Genomic DNA, 17,974 nt, shown 5'->3' with positions numbered 1-17,974 from the left:
TTACAGATTTGTTTTGTATTCAGTCAAGAACTACCTGAATGTTCGCGGCTCCTTACGGAGAGCCCGCGGTTCTAACCTGTGTGTTCCCTTCCAGCTGTATCTTGGCGTGGTCCTCTCCGCTGTCGTCATCATAACTGGGTGTTTCTCCTACTATCAAGAGGCTAAAAGTTCAAAGATTATGGAATCCTTCAAAAACATGGTCCCTCAGGTACCTGCTGCTTGGTCTTTCCCCATTGGCAGCCCCACGGGTGTGAACTAGTGTGAGGCTAAGGCTCCCGAGTACTTAGTGACTCCGTCAGAGAAAGGGAAACCAACCCCCCCTGCCCCCCGCCGACCCAAAACCACACCTGTTCTTAGACCCCCGGCAGGAAGTGATGGCCTTCCTTCTGAGCATACCCTGACAGAGCACCCGAGGGGGACAAGAGAGCCACCTCCAGATGAGCGAGATTTTATAGCTTGTATAAATAGAAAGATCAGCAATCTTCGTCATGCACTCGGATAATTCACATCAGCGATCATTTTCTAATTTGGCTTTCTTGTGTGACCACCACCCTGCCCTTGTCGGTAGTCGCTTTTCTCTGACTGAACGCTGTCAACTTTTCTGCCTCTAAAGCAAGCCCTTGTGATTCGAAACGGTGAGAAAATGAGCATCAATGCCGAGGAGGTTGTAGTCGGGGATCTGGTGGAAGTGAAAGGAGGAGACCGAATCCCTGCCGATCTCAGAATCATATCTGCCAACGGCTGCAAGGTGGGTTCAGCGGGGCCCGCGCGGCTCGGGCGGGGTGCGTGGGGCGGCCCCGTGTGCGCTCACACAGCCCTCCCGTCTCGCGGGCAGGTGGACAACTCCTCGCTCACTGGCGAATCAGAGCCCCAGACCAGGTCTCCGGACTTCACAAATGAAAACCCCCTGGAGACGAGGAACATCGCCTTCTTTTCAACCAACTGTGTGGAAGGTAGGCCCTTTGGAGGCCCCCGTTCATATCCGCAGCACGGTGTCTGTCTCGGGCATTCGCCACAACGGCAAAAGCCAGAGACGTCGTCTCTCTTCTTGCTTTATTGGCTCCGTGTCTGACCCCTGTGGTCAAGCACAGCAGATGCGGTTCACTCGCTGGCAGGAAGGTTCAGGAAGCCTGTGGGCGGTCTGTCCTGCTCCCCCACCCCCAGCACACATCTCCTGTTGGCCATGCTAGGCTGGCATGGACTTTGGAGCTGTTCTGCTCATGGATAGAAAGCCCTCTGCCGGTCTGTGAAACAGCGTACCCCCCACCAAAGAGCGAGCCCTTAAAAACGTGTGTGGCTTGTGTCTCTCTCTTAACCGTGCCAGGTAACCGCGCAGATTCCGTGACCTCGTTGGTGAAGCGAGGTATATCCAACTCCCCCTCCCTCTCTCGTTTAAGGCACCGCACGTGGCATTGTCGTGTACACTGGGGATCGCACGGTGATGGGAAGAATCGCAACACTCGCGTCCGGGCTGGAAGGCGGCCAGACCCCCATCGCTGCCGAAATTGAACATTTTATCCACATCATCACGGGTGTGGCTGTGTTCCTGGGTGTGTCCTTCTTCATTCTTTCTCTGATCCTTGAGTACACCTGGCTCGAGGCCGTCATCTTTCTCATCGGTATCATTGTAGCCAACGTGCCAGAGGGTTTGCTGGCCACTGTCACGGTGAGCAGCTTGGGGAAGGCGACGTTCTCTCTTAGACCAGCTTGCATGTGAGACTCCTCCCCTGCCCTCTCCAGAGCGGCTGCCGACCACATGTCTGATCGTACGTGTGTGTGTATAGTTTTTCTTCAGAGCCACATGGTAGGGTTAGACAGCGAGAAGGCCTCGGCATGGTTTTCCGTGGGAGATAGTAGTCCCAAAGCATACGTTTCGGCCTTACCACATGACCCACAACAGTGTAACGAAGAATTTGGGGGTGAGTGGGAGAACTACAGTGTGGTAAATCCTAGTTGTTTTCACTTCATCTATTGCTTTATTGGGGGGAGAGAGAAAGCCCTCTCTGTACGTGGTCTTGTGACAATTCGCATTTCACAGGATGGCTGGAGAGGTTTAACTTCAGACAAACTTCTTCCGTATTAGGATGTAGCCAGAGTTGGTGTAAGACTCCCTCCTGGTCGAGATTGAAGTCCTCTGCTTCCTCCTGGTGTTTAGGTATGTCTGACCCTCACTGCCAAACGCATGGCGAGGAAAAACTGCTTGGTGAAGAACTTAGAAGCCGTGGAGACCTTGGGGTCTACGTCCACCATCTGCTCGGATAAAACTGGAACTCTCACCCAGAACCGGATGACAGTGGCCCACATGTGGTTCGACAATCAGATCCACGAAGCCGACACGACAGAGAATCAGAGCGGTAGGTGCAGGGGGGCCGCCCCACGCTTTGGCCCCACCTGTTCACATGGCTTCTTTTTTTTTTTTTAAGTGGTTGTTGGTTTTAGTTTTTTTACTGTTAGGTAAGGAGTCGTGGGCATGGGTTTTAGACTTTTCTTGACTTTGCCCAAAAGCCTGATGAGTTCATTACTTGGGAAAGGAGACGTCATCATTTCACCTTTTATGGGACTTGCGTACAAAGTTGAATGCGTGATTTTCCTCTCTTGTTTCCTTGCCTCTGTCAGGTGTGTCGTTCGACAAGAGTTCAGCCACCTGGCTCGCTCTGTCCAGGATCGCGGGTCTTTGTAACAGGGCGGTGTTTCAGGCTAACCAGGAAAACCTGCCTATCCTCAAGGTATGCCCAGAAGTTCCTGTTAGCGGTGAGGCTGCTTTGCGGGGGTGTAGATACCACCCGAGACCTCCCCCGAGAGTGTTCTCCTTAATAGCGCGTGACCTTTGTGTTCCGTAACGCAACCGTTCCTCGTGCGACACTCGGAATGGCCCGTGTGATGCTTTGCTGTGTGTAGCTTGTATTGCCTGTGGATCCGGAATTCCCTTGGTTACCCTGTGGTTCAGAGAGGTTAGAGAAGAGGGACTTAGGGTCAAAACCGACCAGAGGTGGGAGGCAGTCTTCACTGTGAAAAAACGAACAAAATCCACTCTTCCTCTACAGTGTCACCTAACTTAGCAGGGAGGGAGGGGCTGCTTCTGTGACTGGATGATTGCATTTGCATATCGGGATACACTAGATTCCAATAAATCCCTTAAGCCGTGTGTTTTCTTAAAATAGCTCAGCTCTTTCTCTTATCTTATTTGTTCTTCGCTTGCTTACTGATGATGCAGAACTAAGCTCAGCCTCATGGAATCCATGGGAATTGGGAAATGGCTGTGATTTCACTGTGCTGCCCAGTGGAGACACAGCCTCAGAAAGGTCACGAGCCGAGCATGGGGTTGGTAGGATGAGGAAGGCATGTGCAAGGCCCCCCGGGCTCGCCTGTTTTCAGTGAGGCTGCCTGGGGTGTTTCCGGGGGGGGAGGGGGGGGTGAGGGGGAACCAAGCTGTCAAAGAGGATAAAGCTCACTTAGGTGGAACAGAGATGGCTTCCACTGTGAAGATAGGACCCCTTTGTCCTTTAAGGGAGATGTTCTTGGCATTGAATTGATGTCGATTTGGGGAGAGGGGTGTTTCTCCTGGGATAAAACTTTGAGATGCCTGCCTCCTGTATTTCCTTGCGTCACAGTGGAAATTTTGTAGGCTTTGAGCTTAGAACTCAACAGGTATCAGACCTCTCCCAGTTTAAAAGTGCCAGAAAAGGGAGCATGGGGTGTATTTCTGAGTATTTCAGGGGTTGCCCCCCACAAAAGGCACGCAGTCCTGTTCAGCTTTACTAACTGGCCTTTATTAAAAATGATCCCACTTATTTCACATTTCCTACCAAACCTGACTACCTTTCTTCTTAAACGAGGCTACACTTGTATGTGCAGTCCTGTACATCCCGAGTTCTGAAGTATTTATATAAAAGTTGGCTACAAGTCCAAATGTTCGTAGTGTGTCAAAGCATACATGTGTCGTAGTATATCACAAGAAAGAAGTATGTGTTACCTCAAGTGTGGTCTTGAACTTAAGATGTTAGCTGATTATAGGACTGTTGGAGCTAATAATAGCTTTCAGTTCACACCATTCAGGCCCAGATAATTTTGCACAGTTGAATTATGTTTAAAGCTCTCTGTTTTGCCCTTGACACAGTTTGCCCCCAGTCCTGGGAACGCACCTAAGGGATTTTCTTTTACATTGGAGGTGCTGTAAATATTTGGATTCTCACTTGGTATTTGCAGATTCATAACCAGAAATATGTGTTTGGGAATAGTGTTGGCTTTGAGACTTTGCAACAGGGGAAGATAAAAAAAAAGGCTAAAGTAGGTTGGAAGCGTGTGTTATGGTCTTCCCCAGGGTGGGGGACCCCTCGAGGCACCCCTTTTCTACCAGAAGCCGGATATGGGATGACGAAGGAGGGCTGACGGGAGGAGGCAGCTAGGGTGTGTGTCTGAAGGGCTGTGACCGGCGGGGGTTCTGAGCACAGGGAGGTCCGTCCCTGCCAACAGCACTGCTTCTGCCTCGCCCGCCCGGTCCTCCACTTCTGACACGAGCAGAGTACATCCGGGTTACACCGAGTTTTCCGTGGTGCCTGGGTGAAGCGTTTCAGGCTAATTAAGAATGATGTCTGCGTTCACAGCGGGCAGTTGCAGGCGACGCCTCGGAGTCCGCGCTCTTGAAATGCATTGAGCTGTGCTGTGGCTCTGTGAAGGAGATGAGAGACAGATACACCAAAATCGTGGAGATACCCTTCAACTCCACCAACAAGTACCAGGTCACCTGGCGTCGGTGCGGGTGGGCGAGGGGGTGGGCGGGGAGGCACGGGAGCTGGAAGAAGGGCTGTTTGACCTTTCTGAAATGTCACAAGCTTCCACGCTTCCTAAAACCGAACTATTCAAACTTCATGAAAGCTTTTAAGTTTTACCCCAGGCTGCGTATAGAAAGTGCTAATCTATTTGCGTATCATTAGGCTAAATGAAACCTCCCCTAAAATGTTTGGGGCTCTCTGGGATACTTACTAAGGGTTTGGAGGGGGCGGGTGGGGAGGGGGCTGGGTGTCCAAGGATGTGCCCATCGTTGTTGCCACTGTCCCTTCAGGAAAGCTTTAGATACGAACCCGTGCCAGGGATTTCGGGCTGGGTCACTATGCTTGCTTTTTTGGTAGCATTCAAAGCAGGCTACAAGGTGGGAGACCCCAAAAGTTCAGATGTAGGAAGTCTTGGTGGTTTTCATGACCGATACCCAGGAGCAAGTGAGCTGTGCTCCTCATTCGGGCCAACGACGCCCAGCCACCTGGCGTTCACGTCTCCACTATCCTTTATAGCTGTCTATCCATAAGAACCCCAACACGTCTGAGCCCCGGCACCTGCTGGTGATGAAGGGCGCCCCGGAGAGGATCCTGGACCGCTGTAGCTCCATCCTCCTGCACGGCAAGGAGCAGCCCCTAGATGAGGAGCTGAAGGACGCCTTTCAGAACGCCTACCTGGAGCTAGGTGGCCTCGGAGAGCGTGTGCTAGGTAAGTGGGCAGCCGGCGGCACGGCCACCCGTCCGGTCTGCGTCTGCACGTTGTGCTGACCTCCCCGAAGCCTTTCGGGAGGAATCCTCCTCCTCGATCTGCCCCCTCCCCCTTGTTCTGAAAACCGCAAGGGTTGGGCTGGGGAAATGTTTGGTGCATTGGGCCCGTGAGCAGCAAATTCCTGCTGGTTTGCTTCTGATCCGTACTTAGACCTTTGGTCTCATGCTGGTCAGTTCTGTTTGCCCGGGGAAGAAAGATCGGGGAGAAGAGCTTCATTATCAAACTTTTGTTGCCATGACCCTGACCTACAAACTTAATGAAATTAAAATGAATTGCCAGGGCTTCCAGAATAAAACCGTTTACTGACTGGCACAGAATGGTTGTGCGTTTACACCAGAGCTTATGCGTCAGCTCACAAATTAGATTAACGGTAAACTTTTCACCTAGGATGCTGCCTGTCCTTCCTACCACATCAGAGCCGGTGCAGATCAGAAGGACGTTTCACTGATTGTATAATGTAACTGAAACGGTGGCATTTGTGATATTTTGGAGGTGGACAGATGAAAGTTCCTTATGTAATTCTTCCTGTTCTCCTTAGCTTAGTTACTCAGAACTGATTGTCTAGTTCCATACTCTGGTTCATACCTTCTCCTTCATCTAATTTTGAGGTGTCTTTCTTAACATACCCTGGTGCTCAGTAATACTAAAGGAATAGCGAGCAGAGATGTGGGCTCGATTTTTTCTTTTTTTTCCTAAAAAAGGAAGCAGATGAGGCACCTGGGTGGTTCAGTTGATTAAGCGTCCAACTTTGGCTCAGGTCATGATCTCACGGTTTGTGGGTTTGAGCCCCACGTCAACCTCCGTGCTGACAGCTCAAAGCCTGCAGCCTGCTTTGGATTCTATCTCCTCTCTCTGCCCCTCCTCCACTCACGCTCTCTCCCTCTCTCTTTCTCTCTCTCTCTCTCGAAAGTAAATAAACATTAACAAAAAAAATTTTTTTAAAAAGGAAGCAGAGACCAATAATTACATGCTTTGCCAAATCTGAGTACCTGAGCGGGCGGGTCTAGAAACCTGAAATCCTGGGGCTCACCTGTCTCCTCCACATTGGACAATGCCTCTTCCTTTGAGGCTTGATGATGGATTCTGTCATTCGCATGTTTTGTCTTCCGATGATTCCCCATCATTCATAAAGGTTAAATAAAGCCTCATTCTGTTATAAAAAAATAATTCCCACTATATACGGAGCCGGAGGCGGACTGTCTGACTAGCCAGCTGCTGTTGTCCTGTGCCTGTTCGGTCAGTGAGGTCCTCACGGGCTGCCTGCTCTCCTTGCAGGTTTCTGCCACCTTTATCTGCCAGACGAACAGTTTCCTGAAGGCTTCCAGTTTGACACTGATGATGTGAATTTCCCTGTGGAAAACCTCTGCTTCGTGGGGCTCATCTCCATGATCGATCCTCCTCGGGCTGCTGTTCCCGATGCCGTGGGCAAATGCCGAAGTGCTGGAATTAAGGTGGAGCCCAGGGTGCCTCCTTGGCATCAGCTTTTAGTGCCCCGGGGCGCCCTGCTCGGTGCCGCGGGAGCCACACGGCCGGCTTGATTTCTCACCTGGCCGATGAGTGTCTTACCTCCAGCACTTCAGTTATCACCAGAAAGGGCCAAGTTGTTTTAAAATGGTATCATCAGTAGATGGCGGGCGGGTTTAAAAGAAAACACACACACACATTTTGGGGGAAAGAAATGGAAGCGTAGTAATATTTAAAAAGAGCAAACGACTTAGCAAGGTTTTACATTTTGAAATGCTTGGCAGTGCATGGCATGTCTTCTCTGCTTTCAGTCAACCGGTTTTTTAATGGACGGTGTCCTCTGAATCTTCCTAAGCTCCGGAACGTTGTTTGGGTGCACCGACGCGGGGCGCGTCGTCTCCCTTGGTGCCGGCTCTCTGATTTGTTTCCACTTTTTCATTCTCGTTAGTGAGACTGCCCCTCAAAGCTTTGGAAAAGTTACTCCCCCACCACTCGGATTGCGTTCTTAAGTATATTTTTCGGAATGTAATCCTTGGGTCAAAAAAGTGCAGTCACCATTTTGAATTCCTTTTACGTACTTACCCTCTCTCCCGAATTGGGCCAGTTTGGGGATTGTTGACCAGCAGTATGTGGCACCTTTGCCTGTAGTGTGATCCGCATCAGATTTTTATCTTTTTTTTTTTTTCCTTTCTTTTCATGGCTAGTTTTAGTAAGCTTGAGTTTTTTATGTGACTGTGTAAAGGAGAAGCAGATACCATGTATCCTGTGTGAACATGTACCAAGATCAAATCTGGTTATTGCTCCGAGTTTTCTGTAAACACACGTTTGTGTTTATATTTTTGGTTAGTCACTGTTGTATCAATTTAAGTTTGCATTCTTTCCTTTTGATCTTCCAAGATGAGTAATCCTTAATACTTCCTCGTGCCTGTTTACAGAAGACTCTCTTTGAGGTCATTTCGCTTGGCGGCTGCCTTTGCTAAATTGTCCTGTTTCTTGTTCAGGTGATAATGGTCACTGGAGACCACCCCATCACGGCCAAAGCCATTGCCAAGGGTGTGGGCATCATCTCAGAAGGCAACGAGACCGTGGAAGACATTGCTGCCCGCCTCAACATCCCAGTGAGCCAGGTGAACCCCAGGTGAGGCAGAAAGCTCGAAGCACGGTCTGCCTTGAATGTGCAAATGCTGGAAGTTGGGAGTCATCAGCCTGGGTCTCCGATGGTTTGCTTCCAGGCTTGCTCCTGAATAGGGATTGCCCCTATGGTTCCAGAAGGCAACCTTGTCCTTCCACGGGAGGGTTGCCCTGAGAGTGAGTCCTTTTGGCCAACCCCTAGGTGGTGCTTACGGTTCTAAGCACTTGGCACAATAATGTATTAAAGTAGCTATTATTCCCACTTGGCAGAGCAGGGAAGCTGAGGCTTCGTCCTGAAGTATGCTCTGCGGCCGGGCTTCCGATTCCCCACTGTTAACCGCAGATCATACCACCTAAACCTAGCAGCAAGTCAGTTTCTAGGGCCACACTCACTTGTCCAAGTAGGTCAAACATGGAGAATTCGGCAATACGGTAAATTAGATGAGAGATAAAGCAGTATTGTTTTGATGTTTCGTTAAAGTTTGGGACCCCTTCACCTACTTCGGGGCTATTAGAGGGTTTGCTCTACTGTCTAGAATTCGGTCCTTTTATTTCAGTGCGTCTTCTATGAAGACCAGGAAAGGAAAATGACAGGCAGGCTGCCCCCCAGGTGTCTGTGATCCTTGAATGGAAGGAATAGATAAGAAGATGCTTTGTATCCTGTAGAATACCGCACAGAGAATCGCTTTCACCTGATGGGGAAAATTCCCTCTGGCTTTATGTTGCTTACAAAGTGTTCCGCATCGTAGAACAGCCCCGCTCGATGACGAGCATCATGTTGGCGAAGCACTGGGTGACCTCTTTTCCTATCCCGATCCTAGAGATGCCAAGGCCTGCGTGGTCCACGGAAGCGACCTGAAGGACATGACCTCTGAGCAGCTGGATGACATTCTGAAGTACCACACGGAGATCGTGTTTGCCAGGACCTCTCCTCAGCAGAAGCTTATCATCGTGGAAGGCTGCCAGAGACAGGTTAGCGGGCAGCCGGGGCCGGGCTCTGACCTCCGTGACGGCAGGGCCCGGCTTTTCTCAGACTCACCGTCTGTGTGCCAGTGTATGCCCCGGGCGTGGCTCCAGAGGGAAGGGGAACTTGATAACGGTCTAGCAGTGCCATGCCCTTTACAACACACGTCTTCACTGTGGCCCAGAGTGTGAGCCCCCACACTTGTCTGGAATAGCAGTACAGGCTCCTCCTGTCTACACTGGGGCTGTGAATGGCCAGGAGAGACTCTCATCCCGCGCCTTGAGAAGACCTGTAAAGGAATGGGGTTTTCCAGAGATCTCTCCAAAGTCATGCGTTTGAGGAGCTCTCGTTGGGGCTGGGAGGTGGGGAGGAGGGATTTGTCATCATTCCTCCATTCTCTTGTTGAGTAGTGGCTGGGTGGCTTCTTGGGCTGAGCCGGTTCTGAGCCCCCAGAGAGTCTCCATAGGAAAGGGACAGTCTGTAGCGCCTCGGGTACTTCTGCCCGGGGACTGTGTGGCTCTTACAGACCCCTCCCCCTTCTTCGGACAGGGGGCTATCGTGGCCGTGACTGGCGATGGTGTGAATGACTCTCCAGCCTTGAAGAAGGCAGACATCGGGGTTGCCATGGGGATCGCTGGCTCTGACGTGTCTAAGCAAGCTGCCGACATGATTCTTCTGGATGACAACTTTGCGTCCATTGTGACTGGAGTCGAAGAAGGTGAGAGCAGTATGTGTAAATCGTCCCCCAGAAACTCCTCCCGTTGCTGTCAGTCTGTAGCCGTTTCCAGCCTGCCCATCTCTTTTGAGCCACACGGTGAAACAAACTCTTGTGTTCCCAGGTCGTCTGATCTTTGATAACTTGAAGAAATCCATTGCCTACACCCTGACCAGTAACATTCCAGAGATCACCCCCTTCCTGATATTTATTATTGCAAACATTCCACTACCACTGGGGACCGTCACCATCCTCTGCATTGACTTGGGCACGGACATGGTGAGTGATTCTCACAGCTCAGGTCCTGTCTCACCCACGGCTGCTTGCCGGCGCCCACGAGGCCGTGGCGGCTCGCTGTAGTGACACTGGTGTGCGTCACGGCCTCCGGGAAGCCGTGTTCTCACTCCTTCTCCGAGGCAACTGTCAACGCCTGTTTGTCAGAGAGCAACATTATATAAAAGGGAAGATTCTTTTTCTTTTTTTTTGATGGGACTGGTAATAACATCTCATGGTACAAAGAACGGTTTTAAAAGGGAGAGGGCAAGGAAGGTTCACGAAGTCAGTTTCCTGGTATCTGACAACGTTTATACTCCCCCCCCCCCCCCCCCAGGTTCCTGCCATCTCCCTGGCTTACGAGCAAGCTGAGAGCGACATCATGAAGAGACAGCCCAGAAACCCCAAGACGGACAAGCTTGTGAACGAGCGGCTGATCAGCATGGCCTACGGGCAGATCGGTGAGCCACTGTCCCCGGACACCGGCACTGAGCAGGGAGCGTCTGTAGTGGTGGGGGCGGCCTAGGGGCTTGCTTTGGGGGACTTCAGATCTAGCAAGAGCCAGGACCCAGTGTGAGACTCAGGGGAGCTTTTTGTACAAAATCCTCTTGAGTGAGAAGAAATCTTCTGCTGTCTGCCCAGTTACTTCTTAGTGGAAACCGTAGTTCTTCAGCCTGGGCTCAGCGGTCCCTCAGCTTGCCAGGCACAGGTCATTCAGAGGCAGTCGTTCCCGGGGGTACGTAGTACTGGCCACGGATTTGGATAGAGAGTTAGGCTTTGACGAAGTTGCATGAGCTTGAAAGTTTGGCTGGCTGGTCACCACCACATGGTGACCCCGCACCGGGCTTGATCTCTGCTCCACCGGTGGAGCTAACAGGTGGTCTCGGAGACCTCATTTTAAGGAGGTCCAGAGCATAGGAGGAGACGTGCCCCGGGGAATTCAGGGCAGTGTGGCGAGACCAGATGCCAGGGGAGAAGCGAAGGGCCCTGAAAAGGAAGGAGAGGGGGAGGATTGGGTCAGAAAGTGCCCCGTTCACTATTTCAAATATGGGAAAAGGAGATGGGGAAAAAAGTCTCCGTGTAGCAGAGATTAAAACATAGGGAAGCATTTTCCCCTGAAAGGCCGTGCCCTGGTAGAGGCAGATGATGAAGTCAGAGCCGGGGGCAGGGGGCACATGTCTCCGAGTGAGACCTGTGTGTCGTCTTCTAAAGCTCTGAAAAGTGACTCAAAGAGAGAAGAGGGCGCTGGGTGAGGGACGTGTTCCTGTGGTCCTCCATACTCCCTGTCATCTGTCAACTGGTGACCAAGACCGCCCTGAAGGCAGTCAGGTGAAGTGCGTGCAGATGCCCCAGACCAGGTTAAAGGCGTTTTTCCGCACTTGCAGGGATGATCCAGGCGCTGGGAGGCTTCTTCACTTACTTCGTGATCCTGGCTGAGAACGGCTTCCTCCCGACCCACCTGCTGGGGCTCCGCGTGGACTGGGATGACCGCTGGATCAACGACGTAGAGGACAGCTACGGGCAGCAGTGGGTGAGCACGGGTCTGGCCAGTGGGAGGACCCTCCAGCCCCCGGGGGGGGACGGTGGCCACTCAGCCACCGGCCGTGCGGGCCGCGGGCCGAGCTTACCTGGCTGCCTTCCGTGTCCCAGACGTACGAACAGAGGAAAATCGTGGAGTTCACTTGCCACACAGCCTTCTTCGTCAGCATCGTGGTGGTGCAGTGGGCTGACCTGGTCATCTGTAAGACCCGGAGGAACTCCGTCTTCCAGCAGGGGATGAAGTGAGTAGGGAACGCTCGGGGCCCTCACCCAAGGGGTCTGGGGATTTCTCAACTCCGTGCAAAACCCCGGCACCTGACACATGGCAGTTTCTGGAATCTCACTTTTGGAGATTTAGGAAGCAAATTGTGATTTTCTTTTTTTTTTTTTTCATCTGCCCTCACGTTCCTGAGTATAGCTCCTACACAGAGACCTCAATCTGCCCTTTGACGCATGGATGGCTTTCGAAGATAAACTTCTGTTTATGTCCTTAAGCTTTCTCTCCCCTTGATTCTTTAGGAACAAGATCTTAATATTCGGCCTCTTTGAAGAGACGGCCCTTGCTGCCTTCCTTTCCTACTGCCCTGGAATGGGCGTGGCCCTGAGGATGTACCCCCTCAAGTAAGTCGCTCCTCTTCCACCTCCACAAAGTGCGAGATAGACGTGGAGCGTTTCCTCTCGTGACGTGTGCCAGTAGCTACTATTGTTAGGAATTGGGGGTGGCGCATACAGAATTCCTCTGGACTGGAAATCAGGAAGGACTGGCCAGTGCTCAGGCTTTGGCTAAACGGGCTCTGGTACCACGGTACCAGATTGCTCACCGGCCAACCGCGTGAGTGCTTGCGTGCCCCATGGCGCCAGTCCAGTTGTCATTAGAGGTGGACCAGATGTACCCTGGGGTTTGGGGATCAGGTTCAGATCTTGATTTGCTTTCCCTAGCCCCTGTGTGTTCCCACCACAGGCCCCAGCCGTTGTGGGCCTCTGAATCCTCTGCCTTCCCAGGAAGGAGGTGGGAGAAGCGGGCTTGAAGTGGATCATGGGGAGAGGGGACCAAAGAAAGCTGACCTCTGGTCTTTGCTCAGAACCAAACTGGCCTCTTTAAAACACAGTGAAGGACTGTGTGGTAAACCCCTGTATGTGAAAAATTCTGGTACTTTTAGAAACAGAGGGTGTTGGGTGGGGTCTACTCACTGGTTGAGGTTAAGCGACTGCATTTGATGAAAAGATGCTAAGGCACAGAATGTGGCCCCTGTACAACACGAGCTTTTGATGTCGAAGTCTCCCCAGCCTCGCTCAGACCCATCCCACCTGGCTTATAGCCGACACTTCCTTCCATTGACCCCAGCCAAGCCCCATGGGCCTCACTGACATCTTGTCACTGCAGACATCCTCGGTACAAGGCTGGCCTGGCGTCTAGGGTCTGTCTCACTAGCGTCTAAGCGGTCTTTCTAGCCTTCTCTTGTAGCCATGCAAGTTTCTGTAGGTGAATTCAATACTCTCTTCCCCTGCACATGTACTTGGTCAGGATATTCCCCGCCCCCCCCCTCCACCCCATCAGTCTGGGTAATCCTTCAGGGCTGATTGCCCTGGAGCTCACCCCCCTCAGACATGTGCAGGTACACCCCTTCTTTGGTATTACTGGTCACGTCTACTCCTCCCTAGATTGTAATCTTTAAGGCACGGGCTATCTTGTTTGACTTCGTGTCCCCAGCACCCTGCACAGAGCTGGTGTAAAACAGGGGCAGGCCTTGTCCGAGGGGAATTCTGTCTGCTTGAGCCCACTGTTTGTCAAGAGGAGGCCAGGAGAACCACCGAGCTCTCTCAAAGCCTGGAGAGTCACACTGAAATAGAGTAGGGCCTCAGGACCTCTTTTGCTGTGCCTAGAGAGTTTGTTCCCAACAGGTTCTACCCAATTAGGAAGGTGATTCAGTTACTCTGGGCGACCGAGCCAAAGGAGATCATCTCTTAGCTGTGGAGGAAGACCTCTAGCACCAGGAAGAAGAGATTGCCAGGCTTCTGCCCTGGGAACGCCTTCCTCTGTTGACTGCAGGAGTTGGTAGTCAGGAAAGCATGGCCCTTGACAGGGCTGTCCAGGGTGCCTGTCTCCAGGCTGGGGATGTGGCAGCAGCTGCTGGGCTCCCAAAGCTCTGTTCTCTATTAGGGCTCAACTTTTTTCATTCCCTGGCACTGGGATTCAGCACCCAGCTGACTGAATTCAAGGGATGGATACATGGTTCTGATCTACTCTGGCAGTACTTTATCTTCAGATGCCAGGACGTTAGATATAATATATATACCACACTCAAGTTCCTCAAACACTTTAGAAAGGGGAAGAAAGTAAATGCCCATTTGCTGGGGGGGATGGTCAACAGAAAATCTCAACTCACCCTATAAACCAAATTTGTAAAAGGGGATTCCTTCATAAAGTCTGCAGTCTGGTTTCCTCAGCCTCTCCAGGCCCTGGGCAGAGGGAGCAGCATTCTGTTCTTAAGACCTTTCTGTGTGTTCTGTGCTAATGGCTCAATAGTTAACCATGATTGTACTTGGCTCCTCCTTCCAGGCTATTCCACTGTCCTGGGTGATATGTGGTTTCTCTTTTCTTTGACTTGTGTTCATGTATAAATTAGTACCTGATTCTATTTCCAGACCTACCTGGTGGTTCTGTGCCTTCCCCTACTCTCTTCTCATCTTCGTGTACGACGAAGTCCGAAAACTCATCATCAGGCGACGCCCTGGCGGTAATTTCATCTTACCTTCAGCAGGGTTGTGGGAGAGGCGGTATTTCTGTGTCTTTTATTTCCTCTGAAGTGTCTGGGCTCGGCCTAGGCCATTGGACCAGCCAGCTGCAAACTGCCCAACGCTACAGTCCCATCCTCACGATCTCCATTGAGGTTTCAGAACCGATCATATTTTAGACTACAAACCAAATACGATCCAGTGGAAAGTTGGGCAGAAACCTAAACCATCTTCCCAATTAACATGTTCTTTCTAAAAACAAAGAAAGAGAGTTGAGGTCTAATGCCGAATTTGAGTGACCCCCCACCCCCCCATCCCCTGACCCTGGGCTTCGTCACCCACCCCCAGGTCACTCTCCCACTGTGCCCTAGAGCCAGGACTTACTGCAAGTGTCTTGTCTCTTTGCTGCCTATAGGCTGGGTAGAGAAGGAAACCTACTACTAGGCCCCCCCGTGTCCTGCACGCCGTGGAGCATCCTACCACGCACCTGCACCCACCCCCCACGCCCTCTTTGTGTACTTCAGTCTTGGAATTCGGAACTCTACCCTGGTAGGAAAGCACCGAAGCATGTGGGGGAAGCGAGACGTCCCGGAATGAAGCATGTAGCTATACGGGGGGGGAGGGGGGAGGGCTGCCTGACAAACACCGTCTACGGGAATGACAGCGGGGAAGGTTTTTATGTGCCTTTTTGTTTTTGTAAAAAGGAAAACTTGGAAAGACTGAAAGAATACATTTTATATCTGGATTTTTACAAATAAAGATGGCTATTATAACGGAATCGATCGTGTGCCCTCATCACCTTCGTGGCCCTGATGTCAGAGTGTGGTTCTCTGCGCGCATCCCTGTACTGGCTGCTTCAACAGCCCGGAACTTGTTGGCATGGCAAACCCAGACCCCCCTGAACCAAAGCTAACCAGTCCTCTGGTTGTATAAAAGCTGTCTAGGTGATTCTGAGTCCCATTCAAGTTTGAGAACCGCTGTTGAGGGGGAACTTTGTGCCCTGGCTCTTTTGTTCTGAGTAGATACATTTGTGGACCTACCTCAGGGTGAGTGGTGTGGCTGCAACTCCAGCTGTCTCACATCTGCTCCTTGACGGAGGCACATGTCCTGTGAAGGATTCAGTGCCTTAGTACCATACCCTCTTGTCAAGCTGGCACAGCCCCCGGGTCCCCACCACAGCAGCCTCAAGCGTCTCTAGACCAAGGTCTGAGAAGCAGGCCTACACGGTCTCGTGGCCCGTGTATCACAAAGTGCTTCCCTATCACATAGCTCGTTCCTAATGTAGCATCAGCTCCATTGCAGAAAGAGCTTAGGTGCCAGAAGGCACTTAAAGAAAAAGGTAAGAGAGCTGTTTACATCAGGGTCAAGTCTGAAAACACCTGTTCTCGAAGAGTGAGTGTAACCCCCCTCCCTTCCCCCAAGCCCTCAGTCTCAGGGCTCAGCACTCCGGTGTGCCTGCTGTCACCTAGCCATGCTCCGAGGCTGTCCCTGCTTCAAGCAGATACAATAGAGTCCTTACTTCTGGCACCCGAGTACGTCAACAGGCAGGCAGAGAAGGAGTTCAAGTATTTTTTTTCTCTCTGAAAGCTTAATGCATTGCTCATGCCTCTTGACTGCAGCTCACTTCCAAGCTGTACCGATGGGAGAGGAAGGGAACCAGCAAATTCCCGCATACTGGCTGTCATCGGCTGTCCCCTCTCCAGCTGGAGGAACTGGGAGGGCTGACCTTAGTCTAACCAGCTCTAACCTCCTCTCTTGGGACACTTTCCCCTGGGATGATCTCTGCACTTGTAAGCAAGTCAGTTAATTTTTCGCTTTTAGAGACAGTGTGAGTGGGGCAGGGTGGTGGAGGGAGAGAGAGAAGCTCCAAATTCAGCGTGGAGCCCGACGCAGACCTCAATCCCGCCACCCCGGAATCGTGACCTGAGCCGAAATCAAGTCGATACTCCACTGAGCCCATCAGATGCCCCAGCAAATCATCTTTCAAAACAGCCATCTGCTCGCCCAACATGGAAACTAGGATGAAGCTAACATAGAAAGTCCTCAGGATTATGAGTCCAGGAGACAGGTGGTAACTGGCCACTCGAGGACACCTTGCCTTTCACTGCTACAATGGCCCTCATGAGCACCCAACCCCCTCCCCATGCTTCAACCAGCACAGCCCTGTCAGATTTGCTGTCCCCACCCCTACTGCCCCTGTGTCTGCTCTCTGGCACCCCTGGAGGGTTGACCAGTGAACCCAACATCACTACAACAAAGGTCATGGGTATTCCCAAAGAGCTCGAAGCAGCCTGACACGGCAGAGTCAGGGTCAGGGGGTGACCCCAGGTAGATTCCAGGCCAGGCTTCTCACCGCTCTAAGCGGCCCTCGCCTTCGACACACCTGGAGGAAGGGTGGGGCAGGACAAGGGGAGTCTCCGAACCTCCCATCCCCTTCCCACCAGAACATTTCTACCTTCTGACGATCACTGAATAACCAGTTTTACAGCCAAAAGTTTGCTCCAGAGGAAGCAGCTAAGTGACGGAAAAAACTGGTACCAGAACCAGGCCTCCTGATGGGTCAGATGTTTCCAAGCTTTCTAAAAGACTAGACGCCTGGGCTCATTTCTACTTTGCACTCCAATTCTCACTTTAGCCCTCTCGGTAGTAGCTAAGTATGGCTCCAGAACAAGGACAGAAACAGCTGAGGGATGCTGACCCCAGAGACGGTGCACCCCCACAAATCTGCAACACAGCCATCCTGACCAGCCTCCTCCCTCTACTTGCTCACCTAATCATCCCTCCGCCGCCTCCCGGCTCCTGTTAACACCAGTCCACTGATAACTGTCGTCTCTGACCTGATTCCCGGTCCTTGGCTTCTACAGCACCTGTGTCTCCATCACCCCCTTGCCCAAACCGGACCCATCATCTCTACCATCATCATGGCTGCCCACTCCTTAGCCTTCTGCCTCCTCCTCACCTGCTCCTTGGCTGTTCGTTTCCTCAGGGGGGTCCCCATGCCTTTCCCTCTGCCCGCTTCCTATTCTTGTGGGTTTCACAACACAACACCCACAATGCTTTCCTCTCTTCTGAGCCCCCAGACCTGTGAATCGAGTTGTCTACTGGACATCTGTATTTGCCCACAAAGCATAACACGCTAGTCTCAAAATGAACATGGTCTAGGCAATGACATTTATCGCCCCGTTGCCCAAATCAGAAAGCCGGAAGTCACGTGAGGTTTCTGTCTCCCTTACCTTGCTGCGGCCCCTGCCACCATGCAATCGCCACTCAGTTCCAGTGTGGCTGACAACAGGCTTTGGGTCTTTAGCCTAGACAGTCACTTACTGACCATGAGTACAGAATTTTGCCTCTCGGTGCTTCCTTTAGAATCCCAATGACATTTGAGAATTGTTGAAAGCACGGAGGTTATATGTAAAGAGATTGGCACGGTGGCTGGTCCTCGATAAAACCCTTTCCCTTCTGGCACTGCCCTTCACTTCTGGACACCCGCAAGAGCTCCTGGCCAGTCCCCTGACTCTCAGCCTTCAGTCCAGTGCTTCTCTAAATGTGGTCTCTGGACCAGTATCTCCCGGGGAACTTGATGGCAATGCACCTTCTGATGCGCACCGACT

At 51.7% G+C, this 17,974-nt stretch overlaps 1 protein-coding gene across 1 annotated transcript in view; it reads left to right on the top strand.

Annotated features, from left to right (window-relative positions):
* ATP1A1 (ATPase Na+/K+ transporting subunit alpha 1) overlaps nt 1–15,141 on the top strand; it is a 29,720-nt gene extending 14,579 nt beyond the window's left edge. The window contains exons 5-23 of the mRNA XM_060624710.3: nt 95–208; nt 614–748; nt 836–953; nt 1,398–1,666; nt 2,156–2,354; nt 2,617–2,726; nt 4,605–4,739; nt 5,289–5,481; nt 6,817–6,992; nt 8,007–8,143; nt 8,958–9,108; nt 9,650–9,818; nt 9,940–10,094; nt 10,426–10,549; nt 11,474–11,619; nt 11,739–11,869; nt 12,147–12,248; nt 14,274–14,365; nt 14,779–15,141. Coding sequence (XP_060480693.1) covers nt 95–208; nt 614–748; nt 836–953; nt 1,398–1,666; nt 2,156–2,354; nt 2,617–2,726; nt 4,605–4,739; nt 5,289–5,481; nt 6,817–6,992; nt 8,007–8,143; nt 8,958–9,108; nt 9,650–9,818; nt 9,940–10,094; nt 10,426–10,549; nt 11,474–11,619; nt 11,739–11,869; nt 12,147–12,248; nt 14,274–14,365; nt 14,779–14,807 — 2,685 coding nt within the window. The 3' untranslated portion in view covers nt 14,808–15,141. The remainder of the gene's footprint in view (nt 1–94; nt 209–613; nt 749–835; nt 954–1,397; nt 1,667–2,155; nt 2,355–2,616; nt 2,727–4,604; nt 4,740–5,288; nt 5,482–6,816; nt 6,993–8,006; nt 8,144–8,957; nt 9,109–9,649; nt 9,819–9,939; nt 10,095–10,425; nt 10,550–11,473; nt 11,620–11,738; nt 11,870–12,146; nt 12,249–14,273; nt 14,366–14,778) is intronic.
* Nucleotides 15,142–17,974: the final 2,833 nt, after the last annotated feature.

The sequence above is a fragment of the Panthera onca genome, chromosome C1 (genome assembly GCF_046562875.1).
Source record: "Panthera onca isolate mPanOnc1 chromosome C1, mPanOnc1 haplotype 2, whole genome shotgun sequence".
Lineage (NCBI taxonomy): Eukaryota > Metazoa > Chordata > Mammalia > Carnivora > Felidae > Panthera > Panthera onca.
This window is presented reverse-complemented; position numbering and strand designations above follow the sequence as displayed.